The 16,889-nt window shown below is 37.2% G+C and overlaps 1 protein-coding gene across 2 annotated transcripts in view; it reads right to left on the bottom strand.

Annotated features, from left to right (window-relative positions):
- The window catches only part of LOC106512876 (obg-like ATPase 1), a 48,966-nt gene extending 33,257 nt beyond the window's left edge, over positions 1-15,709 (bottom strand). Inside the window, exons 1-4 of one of the 2 annotated variants that reach the window (XM_014001395.1) lie at positions 15,560-15,709; positions 15,369-15,457; positions 12,393-12,536; positions 9,682-9,809 (exon numbers count right to left, since the gene is read on the bottom strand). In XM_014001395.1, the coding sequence (XP_013856849.1) occupies positions 9,682-9,809; positions 12,393-12,536; positions 15,369-15,457; positions 15,560-15,574 (376 nt within the window). In that variant the 5' untranslated portion in view covers positions 15,575-15,709. Of the gene's footprint in view, positions 1-9,681; positions 9,810-12,392; positions 12,537-15,368; positions 15,458-15,559 lie in introns of those variants that run through there. The other variant, XM_014001396.1, reaches the window with a different exon arrangement.
- Between the last annotated feature and the right edge of the window lie 1,180 nt (positions 15,710-16,889).

Consider the following 16,889-nt stretch of genomic DNA (forward strand, 5'->3'; position numbering starts at 1 on the left):
ATAAAAAACTGCTCGCTTCCAGAATCTGATGTTGTGCTTGTAAGCAGACATTGATAAAAATAGTCAAACGGCCAAAAAGTCATGATAAAGCAGATATTGTGAATGGAGGAATCCAACTGTGGCGTTTTGTAGACAAATAATGGTGTAGTTTTTTTTTTATCAGACTACTCCAGCAGAAAGAACCCCTGTGCACTATACCTTAGTAAGAGGGGTTTCTCAGGAGCTTGGCTTGGTTTGTCTCAAGGGCTATGAAAGTTGTGTGTGAAAATTAACGTCAAACAACCTCGTGACCGTATATGGAGGCCTTAAAGCCACTGCTCCTCTGCATCAAAAGGTGTTAACTGAGGAGGTTTGACGTCTGATTATGATGCCTCCTTGCACATATCTCTGGAGGATTTCCAGATACATCCGGAAGTAGACCCCAAGGCAGACCCAGAACTCACCGCAGAGATTCTGCATCATCTCTGGCATGGCAATCCACCAGAAGGAGCTGGAATGTGAGTGAGTTACTTAGCAAAGAAATGTCTGGGTGTCCCTTTCAGACCTGTTGCCTTCATGACCCGACTTTGGATAAGCAAAGATCAGTAGATAGATGGATGGGAAGGTGGATGAATTTTGATTTAACTGTTTGCTTTATAAAGCTGTATTGCACAAAGCAAAAAGATCAGAAAGCTTTCAGATAAACTTGTACACCAGAGCAGATCTCTGAACATGAACATGCACTACTTAGCTTTTACAATTTAGCTCCACATCAAAAGGCGAGACAAGCAAACATCCTGCACCTTATTACTCATGCACATCAACAGAAGCCGCAGACTTTTGTGCAAGCTGTCATCCTGTGCGTTGTCCTCATGGTGAAATGAACTTATTCAATTACTCTTTGCCTAATCAGGCTGTTTTGGTTCCTCTCCTCTTGCAGAGGTACTCCACAGTATAAACAGTTCACTTACGCCACACAGAAAGGGGCTAATCAGTGGAATTATTGTTTTGCTGCTCCAATTTAGCAGCTCTCTGTTTAGCACTGATTGGAATAAAAATTTGCTATTGTGTCTGTGTGAACTCTGAAAATATAATGCAAAGTAATAATTTTGTTGGCTGCAAGAATATACATACATTACAAACAGTGATGTTATACAGTTTTTACACATTGCATCATTCTGTTGCTGCTTTCAGTGTTTATTTGTCAGCATAAAGATGTTTGTAAAAAGTTTAAAATGAAGAAAATAAAGCTAACAAGTTGGCAACATGTAAAGGTAATTAGCACATTTTATATTTGTGTTAAAYATCCTTATAAAATAAATAATAAATCAAAACCTCAAACATGTTTTCAGAGAGCAAGCGCAGCTGATCACTCGATATTTCGTCCTCTCATTCCAGAGTAATTTGCCTCCATTCATTTCGCCTAATTTAACATTCACATCTACTTTACCACCTTCCCATTCAAGGCTCAGCGCTGGACAACAAATGCATGAAGCGAAAGGGAGATGGGGGTGGGGGAGTGTGGGGGCAAAATCTGATGGAGCAATCTCCACAATTAGTCCTTTTACCAGCTGGGTCAGGGACAAAGTGAAGACAGTCTTTATAAAAAAGCGGCGGCACCGCACAAAGGCACATGTAAGACAATAAAAACACACAAAAAAAGGGGGAAGAGATTAGAAAGGGCCTCTTTCAGGAGTCAGGTCTGTCTCACAATTCAATTTTTACTGCCTCAGTTCAAACAGTGTATGCAGACATGTATGAAGACGCTATTAACAGGTGCTCCTTCACCGACAGAACAATAGGATTATTCTCTGGAGAGCGAGTTGTGTTCAATGGCCTGATTAGGGATCAGACTAAGCTGTTCAAATTACAGCAGCAGAGCTGGCAGATGCAGCCCGAGAAGAAGGGGAAAAAAATGAACTGACATTTATAAAGGAAAGTCATGTTTTAAAGGATCGACAAAACAACAAAGAAGGCACACAAATTTGCATTAACTTCAAGTAAACGTTCGCTGCAACTCAGTTCCTTAAGATTTACTTCCTTTTTTTCCACTTTGCACAAGTTTAAGCATTGAGGAACCCTCAAATCAGTACTTTTCTGTAAGATACTTATGTGTGCGAAATAAAGATCAATACTGATTGGGCTGCCTCCTCTGAGAGGATATGTGGTCAACATAATTCAGTTAAATTACAGTATTCATTGACTTCTTACTTCCTGTGCATGTTTTCACATGCAAGGTGGGTGAGAGCACATCTAAAGAACCTGCATTCCTAACACTGCTTTTAAAATGTTCATGCAAACTCAGCGCTGCAATCCCCCTGGTATTCAGAGCAGTAAAAGCTATTTTATGAGTCTGTCAGGGGATGCACATTATGGACGTCTTCCCGGGACAAAACACACTAGCAATATACATCAGGGTATTTATGTTTATTCAAGGAATATCTTCTTGTCATTCATTGTTAGATGCAAGAAATTGACAGCAGCTCCGCTTCTGTAACCGAGTTTGTGGAATATTCTGCCTTGTTTTTTTTTTCTGCCAATGTCAATTATGGCAAATACGGTGGCTGCTAAAAAGCAGTTTGACACCAAAAAATGGCGGGTTGGAGCCCATCAGAGATACACTCATGTTTTCTACATGATCCCATCTTTCAAAACACATCACAGCGAAATCACAGTACTCAGCAGGATGAATATAAGTACCCCACAAGGTGTCCCCAATTCATAGATAATATAGACAGCTGCTATGTCTCAGCTTTGAAGGTGCATAATTCTAACGTGTGGGATATTAGGCAAAGAAATTGAAAAAAAAAAGAACTTTCCGTGGCGATAAATTGTACAGATATTGATCCGCGTGCAGCTAAAAGTTAAAATTAAAAAAGTTGAAGGATGAGAAAACATTTTTAATTCCMCTCTCATTAGCTCCATCTCTGTTAATCTGTTTATTCAGCCAAAGCCCAAAAGCAAAAGAGCGTCTTGCAGGAAGGAGCTGTCATATGCAGACCACTGTTGTCCCACATCATTCAGAGAACAAACCTTTTCAGATCCCTAACTACTATAGTGCTGCTGATTGCGCAGACACCAGCAATTTCCTAACCAACTGCCACCTGAACAATGATGTGTTCAGCTTTCAGGCCCTCCAGTCTTTCAAAGGTGAATCATTTCACAGTTTGGAACGAGATCTCCATAGCAACTCCCTTTTGAAGGGTGTAGAATCACCATCCAATAATTCTATGATCATCGGGCCTTGCCATTCCCAGTGGTTCTTTTCACAGCGGACAGGCAGAGGATGTGTGTGTATGTGTGTACGTGTGTGTGAAGAGGAAGCAGGAAGATTCTACAGTCTATTTTAGGCAATTCATCTTGCAGGCCCATTAGAATTCAAAATATTGCGACCTTCAATCACAGCATGTTATCTGGAGCTGTGGCCATCTCCAGTCAAGATGGGGTAGACATTTTTCTCTAATCATCCACGACGAGTGGAGGCTGACAAAAACTCTTCATTCTCGCTGGAGCAAAATGCTCATTTAAATGCTGTGACAGCACCTCAACACGGCCCGAAAACACACAAAAGGAGGATGATCCCACCACAACCACATAATTGAGACTGTAGGGTTGGAATATTGGTTAAAACATCAACCAAAATAAACAAAGAACCACAACAGGCTCAAAGCAGAGGATATTTTCTGGCCCGCATATAACGCAATATTACTATGTTTACTCACAAATAATCACAAAACCAAGAGCTTGCACGGAACTAAACTGTCATCAAGAAAGTGTATTTATGACAAAAGATATGAAGAGAGTAATTGATCCTTTCATACAGTTAACTTGGTCTCAAAATGAAAGAAAATTAGACTCATAACTAGTGTGCTTAAAAGGAGATTTCAGAATATTTAAAGTTGGGTTTTTTGTAGAAAATGTATTATTTTACCCCTTAAATGTTGTAGCTGATTTCTTGAATTGCCTCACTTTGTAGAAGTAGAGTTTAAATCTGACTAAATTTGAGTAGGATCAAGACCAAAGTGCATTGCTGCCATTTTAAAACAAGTTTTCAATTTCAAATTAATTCATGCAAACATTATTTTATAAACCTTCRCATTGTTTTCAATTCCGCATTCTAATTTTTTAAATCAGAAATGTTACACTTTTCCTGCAGGAAGTGCTTCTGATAGCTGCTGCTTCAGCTATTTGCACTTGTAACCTCAGAATCCCACGTAAATAACAGCGATGCAAAACTAATGTCACTGTTAATGTTTATAAAACTGAGTTTGCATGAACTGTATGAGATTTGTTTCAAGATGGCAGTARCACAATTTGGTCTTGCCTTCACTGTTAGCTTGATCATCTGGTAAGAACTAATTTGTTTCTCCAATCTAAGGCTTTTCAAAGCATTATCTACAACCTCACTTCAAAACATGCAGCACAAGTGCAGAAACACAACAGAACACAAATCATTACCACCAAACTAATAAAAGAAATGAACTTGTAAGGAAATCAATTTTTTTTCTGAACAAAATCAAAATGCTTTAAACATTAAAACTGTGTGTTTTAAATTTGTATATGTGTCTGAGTCACACAGGAAACTTTAAAATGTGCAACAAACATTTCAGTTTCATTTGCAGCATTCTCAAGCACACAGCTTAGAAACATTTACCAAGTGTGCACACAGGCTTTGACAGCATGTGATGCACATCAGAAGAGCACCAAGTTTAAATGAATTTTGGATTTGCTCAACCTTACCTGGATGCAACGTGTCTGAGGATAGTAGGAGTTATAAATAACTCTTGGCACTTATTTATTTGATCTTTGGTGAGCTCTGGTTGACAAAGTGAAGCTTAAATTTTCTTTAATTATAAAACAAATATCAGCTGAATAATGGCTGCACCAAACTAGATTCATACTGACACTTGGCCTTTCATTGTCAGAGCCAAGTTTACACTAGTACAGTACAATCGTACTTGTCATTAAGTAAAACAAAAGAATGTCTCCCTAAGCCAATATTTACTGTCTACAGTGTGAAACAGCAGTTGACATGAACTCACCCGCTGAGCACAACAGGCGGAGTGAGGTGAGCTGTCCTGGATGTTTGTCAAGTTGGAGAATTTGTGAGTTGATGAGAGATGAGGCAGAATGCCCGGAGAGCAGCCATTACTGGCGTCAGTCTGGAGGCAGGTCAGCAATAAATCACCTCTGTCTGAATCATCAATCCTGTTTGCTCGTAATGCTCGAGGTAAAAAAAAAAAAACTGAAATCTTTTTTTTATTTTGAATCTTGCTTAAAGATCTGTACAGTGACATCTGAATGAYGTCATCAATGTGACATTCACTCCTAGCGTGACTCATAAGAAATTCTGTGAGAAGACTGACAAACCAATGTTCAAAAACATGGGTTTTTTCAGGGTTGTTTTGAGAGTTTTGTGTTACTTAACAGGCAGAATTGGAAGTTTAGGGACATCTGCACCTGCACAAAAACACGTTTGAACCTTGACAGGATTACTACTGAGTGACAGTGAACTAGGTTTTTATGAAATAAAAGTGACTCATTTAAACTAAAATAAAACTTAAGATATTTGTCTATGATTCAAGCACAAATACACATATTTCATAATAAAACATAGTGACTAAACCATAATGATCAATTTAGATAAATAGAAAAATAAAACAGAAAAACACAATCACCTTACCGTAAATAACAGTTGATTAAAACAAAGATTTGTGTCAAACAAATGAAGAAACATTGGAACAATATTCTTTTTGTGTGATTTTTTCTTTTTTCTTAATTATAATGCAAGAAGATAGGTTGTCATTCTTTTCATTATGTAACTTTGATTTATAAAATGATAATAACTGGTAGTTAAAAGAAAATATAAATCAAAAATATAAAGAACATTTTTTTTATTAAAGAAAATAAAATGCCTCTTTTGAGGGAGGTCTTCTGAGGGTCAAAGACAGGTGGAAATGTTTACTCCCCCTTGGGGTGAACCCTTACATGCTCGAGGTAAAAAAAATAATAATCTGAATTCTTTTTTAATTTTGAATCTTGCTTAGAGATCTGTACAGTGACATCTGAATGACGTCATAAATGTGACATTCATTCTTAGCGTGACTCATAAGAAATTCTGTGAGAACACTGACAAAACAACCTTCAAAAAGGTGTTTTTTTCCAGGTATTTGTTGAAAAAAAAACTCGATTCAATTATTGAGTTATAATTCTTATTAATATAATAAAAAAAACACATTTAAAGGTTCTGCAGCCTTCACACATACTTTGCAATTCCTGAAAATTTACGAGGCATTTTTGAGGTAAATCTAAGCCTGTGAAGCAGAAAGGAGGATTCCCCTGAATGAAAGTTGTAGCTCACAGTCGGTCTGCAGGCTGCTGTCAAGAAAGCTACAATTATTTATTTCACTGCTGAGCATGATTGATCAGTCATCCAGCAGGTTGTATTCTAAATTTAAAACTAATACATAAATATTTTAAACAAATCACATTTCTTGTATGTGTTTAATCTAATAAAAGTGGCATGATAAACCCTTGTGGATATTTGGCACATCTAGTTGCAAGATTCATTAAATCACTTGTCCAAAATATCCAGCTGTATATTTTTGATGGACACATTGCTACAGATGCATAAACAAAAGCTGAAAACACAGTAATTTATCACAAAATGCTTAAGATATACTTTTTACAGAAATTAAATAAAGTAACCAGTTTTTATAATAACATTTAAACTTCATGTCTGAACTAAGTCAAAGTGGGTGTTTTTTTATAATGATGCTTTATTGATACTTAAATAACTAACAATCGGATTTAAATGGTTAAAAAATGTAAGATTCGAGGTTTCAGTAACTAGAAGTTCAAAACTAAATGTTTTAAGCTTAAACATAAAGACAAATGCAAATTGTATTTGTTTAAACAGAACCTTAAACAATTATTTATTAAAATGATGCAAACTAAAAAAAACAGCACCTTGTCATAAATCATGGTGCAGAAGGAGGTGGAGGAGCCAAAAGCAGGAGATGAAAAATAACTTTTTAAAAACTAAGGGAGTTGCTGAATGCAGACAATAACCCACAGATTATGACCCAAATTATGAAATGTTTCATCTCTTCAGATCACAGTTCATAAACCTGATCATCTATTTCCCTAAATGTGTCATTTACACTTTAACCTGCAGAAAACAACAACAGAGAAATTCCTTTGAGATTTAGCATCGTGGTGCAAGTTTAAACCAACAAAACGCCACGCGACTGTGAATACGTCCTCGATCACAATGACCTAGAGACTTCCTCTAGTTATTTTGTAGTGTGTGTGTGTGTGTGTGGGGGGGGGGGGGCTCTGTGTGAGCATTCAAACATCTAATTGCTGGAAACCAAAACATCTGGGACTAAGGCCAGGTGAGCTGGCAGAGACGAGCGCAGGGAAACAGAGGAGCAGATGAAGTAGAACGTGTTTGTGTCTCGTCTCAGACTGTTAACTTCCAACTGAGTCCAGAGACACTGGGAAGATTTTGCCTGCGAACCTTTTTTTGTTTTTTTTTGCTATGAAACCAGGAAACCTCATCAACTTTCTTGTCATCACATATTTAAAAATATACTATATATCTTAATAGCATTCATAATGCACAGGGCAAAATTCAAGGGGGAAATCCAGTTTATTTTTAGCTCTAAAGTTACATTAAAAAAACAAAACACTTCTCAGGGAAGGGTAAAATGTTTTAAATGTGCAAAATATTCTCTGGGATGAAAAAGTAAGATGCACCTGTGGTAACCTTAAGGTGTGGATGAACTAATCTCTTGATTGACAGGAACAGGTTGAATAATAGTTTAATACTCTGATCTGTCCCACAACAAAGTAGTTCCTAATTTGAATCTTGGCAGGGGCCTTTTCTGATTAGTTAGCATGTTTTTGTTTTTATTTTATTCCTTTGTGAAAACTGTTTTGTACCAGAATGTACGGCTTCATCTGTTGTTAATTGAGGTGCAGAACAGTCCTTTTGAAGGTAAAGTATGAGTTTAAAATACATACCTTTACTAGAGTAAAGTACTTTTTTTTAATAACAAACACCCTTTTGAGTTCTTAGTGTGCGTTTGTAACCCCACAAATAAAAACATTTAAAATAATTTCTGACAAAGCTGTTAAGATTCCTTGACTTAATTCGATCAAATTCAAGTCCCTTGAGTTGTTTTGAGTTTGCAGCAGTAATCACAGCCGTGAGTTGTTAATGAAACTCTCTCTATATAGAATACAAACACTTGAGCTGACACCCCGCCACCGCCACCACCCTCCGACGAAAAGAAATATACGTCTCAAGACACAAAAACGTGCTCGCAAGCATATAATCAAACTATATAAAATAAGTGACTTGAGCGTTGCACTCGTAGACAGATATAATTACAAAACAAAAGCAGCTCGAATGGCTAACTTGTGAAACAAACCACATAGTGTCTAAGAACTTCACAAGGGCGGRAACAATAGCATGCCAGAGGAGATACTCACACACACACACTCTTGCAAACACACATAGAGAAGATTGGTATGTTTGTCTTCTTAAGTGCTTAAAAACAAAAGAGTTGGTTTTTGGTGAGGATTATGGTATATACATTAGGCCCACAGTCAAAGGCATTATGGGGCCTGTTGACCACAAGGATGTATAAAAATACTAAAAACCTATATATCATACTAATGTATAGACTATCACACACATTATGAGCTGTCATAAATAAAAGATTACATGTGAACAACAAAAAGTYAAATGGTAAGTCTAATGATTGTTTGGAGCATCTGTGGACAATAAATTATAAAATAATCACTCCAAATGTGTGACTTTTATTAGAAAAAGTCAAATAACAAAATTTAATATCAGCAAACATTATATTTTATCTGCCTGGAAACATCTCTTAGTGGTCTTTAACTTAAAAATCCACAGATAAAAATTATATCAACATTGCACTATAACAGATGTGATATGTTTAGGATGAACTTAAGAGCAATAAAATAAAAGAGCTTCTGCATCTTAAACTTTTTCATTTGTTTGCTCTAAATCTGAGCTCCTTTTCTCTCAGTGACAAAGTCAATACATGCGTACAATCAGCAAACCAATTCAGCTTTCTTATCAAGGGCTTTCTGAATTCATTTTAGTTGCAGTAGCTTGAATTATTCTAGCGTGTAACACTTTAATTGTGCAACACAAGGAGCATGGGAAAGGCACAGAAGGACTGGAGGAAAAACTGAGAAGAATTAGCTGAAGGTTGTCTCACTGAGTGGCATTAAAGTGATAAACAATGTGAATGAAGATTATTATGAGGAAATGTTAAAAATAAATGTAAGCTAAAGTACTGGGAAAATGACAATAAGTCTTGTTTTTTTACCTCACTTTTATGTTTACCGTTTTACTTTAATGCTGAAATATCAATATACAGTTCCTCTCAGATACATTAAATTTCAAAGCCTAAAGAAAAAATATTGAGTTAGAGATGTTTAAGTCTAATTGTTCTTGAAAAATTATGAGGTTTGGTTGAATTGAATGATATCAGCAACAGCAATGAAAAACCCAGTAAAACTTAAATTTCTGTTCATCAGGCCCAAATAAACAACTTTAGTGTTTATTTAAAATATGCAGTCCTTCATATACTTTGTAAAGTACTGTATATACCCCCAGATATAATAAAAGTTTGGATACTGAAGCACATTGTGACTCACGTGTCATGTGGAAGATGCCATCGCAGGCGCTGATGTGGGACAGAAAGGCATTTCCCAAACCTTGGCCGGCATGAGCACCTTTCACCAGGCCAGCAATGTCAACAACATTAAGGAATGCTGGGATTTTACTGYAAATCAATTCAGTAAAAAGAAAGGAAAAGAAAATGTTTTTTTTTATTCAGTATTTCAACTCAGCAGAAATTTCAAGCCTCAGAAAGATGCATGGTTAATTTAAGGGTGGATTTCTAGTTTCAAACGTTGCTGGTTTTGGACTCTAAATTAATATAAGGTGTGCAACAAACAAACAAAACACATGAGGCTCTTTAACAAAACAGAGTCACAGAAATGATAAATAAATAACTCAAATAAAAACATTAAAAGATGATTCTACAAAACTAAACTTCCAATATAGAAAATGCATTTTATTCTGAAACAAGAGACAGGCAGTTTTGTTTTTTAATCTTGCACACTACTGTGTAGTACCTATTGTTTACATCCCATTTACTGTATTAAACCTTGGTCTAAACTTGTAAAAGTACATATAAATTAAAGCTCAGACCAAGCTTTATTACAGTAACTGGGGCAACAGAAAATTGGTTTATTGCTGAAACAGAAACTGTCTTACCWACTTAAACAGATTTTCTTGCAGAAATCATCTGATTTTATTACTGTTTATAAAATGTTTAATTTTAATAGTATTATTATCAACAGTCATCATCATGATACTGCCACCCCCGTGCTTCACTAGGAAGGTATTTTCAGCATTTTGAGATCCTTCTGCTTGGAGAGAACGACTTATTGTTCTGTTTCTTGTTTTAGGACTTTTTCACAACAGAATAACTGAATCAACTCCAAGAATATACTCAGTTAAATTGCAACAAAAGTAAATGTGATAATTTGTACACAAATCTGCCTAATATTTGTTTTATCAACCAAAAYAATTTTTTTGTTCCGCTCTCGGAGGAGTAAGACACTTTTTCCTTRTCTCCTGCCCTTCCTTATCTTTTCCTGCTTTGCTGCTGGAGCCTTCTCTACATTTTTAATCCGAAACCAGAAATTATGGATATTTTTATTTTTACGGACTTGGTTAGCTGATCTCTCAATAAAAAATTTTGGAACAAAGTTTATTTTTCTGCTTCCATGGGAGGACATGTCGAAGGTGGGACCTCTGTTCTTCTCTGTTCTGGCTATACATTTGGACTCTGATCACCGGATTCTACATTTTGGCTGGGTGGTCTCCTGGTGTTCTACAAAACAGCGTCGGTGGCTTTGCACTTTCTGGCTGACTGACCAATTTGATGGGTGGCCGTATACTATCAGCACTCAAACATTGGCCTTGAGTGAGCTGGACTTGGTCTGCAAGCAGTTCTACTGAGAATTGTGGGCCAGCTGTGGTCCCTGGACTTTGCTGGCCAGATGGAATTCATCTGTGAGAAAGCTGATGAATCAGCTCGGCGGTATTTGTCCCATTTTGCCTGATTGGATTTGCCACCTTGAGATGAACCAGCAGACATTAAGGCAGAGGGAAAATTGTTTATCATCTGCCTGTCCTTTCTGTTCCCAAAACAACTGATTACAGAATCTGGATCTCCCCGGCAACGACCTTGGATCTGTTGACTAAATCCTTCCTGGCTGAAAGATGTCGACACGGCTCTGCCCTCTCCCTCCTCCTCCCTCACCCGTACGATCTGATTCCTGAGAAAGCTGAGAACCCACAGAATGAACAATTTACCATCAATATTCTGAACTTTGGCTGCGCTGGCTTTGGGACTGGATTCTTTGGGCCCCCTAATCTCAATTAYTCCTCTGGCTAATAAATCTGCTCTATGCAGAGGTTTTTTTCATAAACACCATAATGTGTCACAGTGTTGATATAATATGATGTTTTTGCTTTTTTCCTCATTTTCCCTTGTGTGGTTTTTAGTTTTTCTGTTGATCTGTTGTTAAAGGTAGTGCAACTGTGTTCGCTGCATGACCTGTCTTAACTGTCCCCCCTTCCCTGAATGTACAGCACCTTGTGAAGTTATTTCTGTGAAAGGTGCTATATAAATAAAACTTTACTTACTTACAAAATATATTTGTTTTATCCTTTTTCATCTTTACATCCAGTTTAACCTCTGATAAATGTTCACTAAGCCGGATTTATTAGTGAATATTTTCAGCTTCATGCTGCTGATCCAGAATCTCAAGCTGTAAGATTGCTCACTGGTGTGTTTTAATCATTTTCATTCTGCAGTGGACATCAGTGACAATTATTGAAGGGCATGGGAAGCTTTAACTGCTTGGGTAATTCCTAATAAAACAGCTCCTGATTTGTGTTTACAGATGTGTAAAATACTGGCAATGTTATAATCTTGTTAGAAGATGACAGGAAGCAGACAAGCAGTGAAGAGGAGCATTTTATTCCACAAAGGTATTTATTTGTGTGGTAAAACCATTTTTTTACATGTTTGACTCGTACTTTGGATCAGCTATAATGTTTAGTGCATCAAAACTGAATTCCTGCTGCTTAAACAGCCTCTATAAAACATGTATTATCACCTAGAGGTTTTTTTTTTTTACTGTGAAAAAAGAAGAATAGAGCATCAATTGGACTCCATACAAAACATCTAGAGCTACATGACAACAGCATTGTTGTGTGATTTCTCATACAGCAGGAGCACCTACAGATGTGAAGGGGAGAATAATGAGTGAAGGATGAGACCCCATACCTGGCAGGTTTGTGGAATTGGCAGAGGAAATCATAGCGTTCATCTGGAATGGGCACTCTGCTTTCATTTGGGTCAATGGTGCAGAAGGGGAAATTTTCAGCTGCGGCCTGACTCTTTGTCAGCACGTTGAAAAAGGTTGACTTCCTGAAAATAAAAACAGCGTTGAGGTCACGGCATCGAAAAGTACTGCTGGGTAGAACCTGATGGTTTGAGAGAATGGACGTGAAGCGCTGCAGTAAAAGATTCAAGAATGATTTTTCTTTTTTTTGTATGTGAAATAAAAAATTCTTAGAATGACAGAATGTTTGAGCTCTATAGTTAAAAATTAAAATACACTACATGGAAAATGATCAGATAATCCTAAAATAAGTCCAATACACATAAAATTAAAGGACAGTTTACACTCTTAGAGAGAACAGCGAACCGAAAGCTCAACAATAATCCCATCGTTCAGTGTTTCATATTGAAAGGATTGTTTGCCTCTTACTGTAACTTAAACTCACTTCAGATTTCTAAATGTGCTGTTTTAAATTCTAATGATTCTGGTTTTTGCGATGAAAATGTGTTTTCCATCTTAAAATGGTTAATATTAATAAAAAAAAAATAAAAACACAACAAGTCAGAGAATACTGCCCACTTAATAAAAGGAAACTAATAAAGAACAGGTTATAGATGTGCTTCAAAAAATACAGAACTATGTGTGATGCTTGTAACAAAAAAATGTCCACATAATAAAAAGAAGAAGTTTGTTTGTGGTTTATTTTGGTTCTAAACTAAAAGCTTTTTGCACATATTTGTAGAAGACATATCTTAAGATTTAAGCAAATTAGGCAAAAAAAATACGAAAACACGTTTTTGACTTTAACCACAGTTACAAACTTCAGCAAGATTTTGAATATTTTTGCACTATTTATAGTACAGTTTTCTTCTTCAACAACATACTTAAGGAATACAACCTTTATTGTTTTGACTTTTTAGACTCTTTATAACAGCACTATAATAAAAGGGTTTGTATTACAACTAATTTTAAACAGACTGCAGAAAGAACTACAGAAAAAAAACAAACAGCACTGATGGAAACGCATCAACTCATGATTTTACTGTTTTACACTAATGTGATGTTTGTGTTTTTCACAGCTGATGTATTCCAGGAAGTTCAAAATTTTAAGAAATTGTAAAACACACTGAAAATAAAACGGATGCGCCCAATATTGATCTAACTTTTATATGTTTTTAAAGCATTAAACGGTCTTGCCCCACTCTACCTGACTTTCTGCACTGCTGCTCCTGAAATGTGGAACAACCTGCCTCTGGACCGACAGGCCACTTCCCTGTCAGCTTTTAAAACTTTACTTAAAAACTCATCTTTTCTCTTTGGTTTTTGGCACCGTCTGAGATGCTGACCTTCAGTTTGTTTTGAGATTACTTTAATTTGTTTTATGTGGGTTTTTTTGTTTTATTATATAGTTTTAATTTTCAGATTATGCTTTTATTGTGCACTGTGACTGTTGTATGTTTTATTGACTGTGACTGCAGCACTTTGGTCCTATGGTTGTTTAAGTGCTTTATAATTAAAGTTGGTACGGCAACATAACAATAAATATCTTTTGTGAAACATGTAACATAAAGTGGAGGAGATTTGGGGGCGGCTTGACCTACGTGCTTCAACAAAGAGTTAAATCAACTTTTCCCACATATGAAGAAGAACAGCAGCCTTTCCTATAAGGCCTCCTCTGTTCCACTCAGCTAACAGCTGGTTTACATCAGAACACAGTTCATCCACCAAGAAACCATAGCAGGGTTCTACTTTGACACAAATATGGTGTGGCGGGCCACAACCTCAGTGAGCTCTTCTTCTTATGAGAGGAAGAAACTGTGGTTTTTACTGCTGTGAGTAATGAAAACACTGGACACTAGAGTGGGATCATTTACCAGTAGCCTTAAAAACCTTGCCTGCTACCATCTTACACACATTTACACACGTGAGGGTTAGAAAACTGAAACTGCATTTAAAATGTTCCTGAACTGAAATCGCTCTGAATCTTAAAAAAGTACTATTTGAAACTCATCAGTATTTTAATTAAAACAATTTGTTTTTGCTTTTCTTGTTGTAAAAAACGTTCATAGTTTTGCAAAACGGAAGACAGACGCCTGTCAGCTGATCAGATGATGTCTGAGGAGCTCTGCCTGTTGAAGCTGCAGGGAGGCAGAAAAGGGTCAGAGATGTTCTTTTTGCCAGGGAGGATCTTCATAGAGCTGACAAAATACATTTGTTTGATTACGTCTGACCTGCCAACAGTATAACAGTCTTCTAACTCTCTTGCTCTCTTACACACACACAAACCCACAAGATATGACTGTATCAGTCCCACAGTGATTGACCTGCAGAGTTGTCCAGAATGTAGCCTGACCTTTGACCTGCATGCCACGCTGAGCTCAAAACAAATGGCTAAGTGGTTTTCTTGGTGATTTTCCCTGATTCAGCTCCACTTTCTGTGACATTAATACCCAGGACAGGGAGCACATAGTGTTTTTGTTTGCTGTAGTGCACCTATACATATATCATTTTCAGAAACGCAGAGACGTATCAACGTCTCATTAGTAAGCTGTCACCGGTGCAAGAATCAAACCTAAATGTATAAATTCAAGCATGCAAGATGCAGAATGAATAAGCTTTAGCTCTTTAGTGCCACAGTGCCAGATGTGCTATATTAAAATTAAACATGTAGGCTGTAGCTCAAATTGAAGGATGCATGCCTACAGTTATTCAGCACAAACACATTTTCCACTCGACGTTAAAAAGTGCAGTTTTCTTCTTTAAACTAGCAATGTGACAGTAACAAAGTGGAAAAAAGTTTCATGTTGAAGAAGCTTTATTAAAGTTGGTTCACATCCTGCTTTACATAAATTAGTGGAAAAAAGGGCAATGCATCCGATCATAGAAATAACTGATATAGAGGGAAACCACAAACTTACCCAACATTAGGAAGGCCCACAATTCCTATCTTCAGCGAAGTGCCAAACCTTCCAATCAGTGGCGGAGGCTTTGGTAYGTCATCTTTGCCCTAATGAAGAGAAAATGTAAACATCTTCAGCCAGTTTCAACACTTTCTATTCTATATGACCCACAATGCTTAAAATACCCTTTCATTTTACAAAAAACACACCTTTTTCGGAGCCATGCTTCTCACTCAACTCTGACTCTATTTCTATCTGAAATTTAAGCAGCATGCATTCATTTGTAAGGAAAGAAAGCAGAAGATAAGTCCTCAAATGTGAGCAGCCGGCTGCACTTCAGCTCGCACGCTCTCTGCTGTGGGCTCAAAATAGWCTATGCAGCTTCTGGAAATGTAAGTTGACACTGTGAGCTGCACGGCGAGCTGACCTGCACCTTCAAATTTAGCTGTGGGTAGTATTAGCGAGGTTAATGAGCGTCTGCGTGTATTAAAGCTCACTTAAGTCCTGTCAGAGGTTTGACTGGATTGTGCGCTTTATGCTGACATTTATTCAACCGGTCCTGAATCTGATGATGTCTGCAAATCAGTGCTGGCAGGTTGAACAGTGCTTGCTATGGCGTCTTGTTTTACAGCCGTGAGTACTTATTGTTTTATGATGTATTTCAGTTTACACCTTGAAGAAGGTTGAATCAATTTTTTTCTAAAATACAGGAAAAACGTGGGAAACTTATTTCAAGAGAGTAAAAAGCATAACAGAACTGTTAACTAAAGAAGTCTTTATCTCTTGCTCCTCTTCCCAGTTTTTCATTTATTTATTTTTTACCTTCTCTGATCCAAGTGGAGCTCCACTGCCACACAGGCGCACAGCATCCTTTCACACATAGTTTGCTCTGAACCCCCTTTGGAGAGAAACAGGTGTAGCCACATGAGCGCACGGAAATTACAACAATTAGTTAAACATCCTCAAATAAACTTCCCTCTGCAGACGCACGTATTAAAACGCACAGGGGCACAACCAGAAAGCCCCCCCCCCCGGCCAATCCTGCAGCCCCTGTCTGGTTTAACATGCAGAAAATGAGGCTCCAATAATCTGGATTTTCAAGCAAGTGCAAGAGGGCGTGCGCTTTGTCGGGAAGAATCTGAAATGAACAGCTYTGAATTAATCATTTATCTTTTGTTGATGAATGCACCCCCACTTAGACTCATCACAATAGACGCRGAGCGTTTTGTTCGACCAAATAAATCACTCCCATTGTTTAAGGTACATTGATCAATCTAATGGCTTGTAATGGGCTCCTAATTGCCACGGAGAAGTGCTCACGAATGCAGACCAGAATTACAGATCCAACTCTGAATTCTCACTTGAATGACAAGGAGGGATCATGTTCACCCCTCTTGTCCCCCCCCAAAAAAACTAAAAAAATATAAATAAATAAATGACTCTGTAGAAAATGAAAAACAGCAAATCACGACCAAGGCAAACAATTTGAAACAAAATATGAGTGGACAGCATTATCACTGGGAGTCTTTAATTTTAATA

The sequence above is a fragment of the Austrofundulus limnaeus genome, unplaced genomic scaffold (assembly GCF_001266775.1).
Source record: "Austrofundulus limnaeus strain Quisiro unplaced genomic scaffold, Austrofundulus_limnaeus-1.0 Scaffold9, whole genome shotgun sequence".
Classification (NCBI taxonomy): domain Eukaryota; kingdom Metazoa; phylum Chordata; class Actinopteri; order Cyprinodontiformes; family Rivulidae; genus Austrofundulus; species Austrofundulus limnaeus.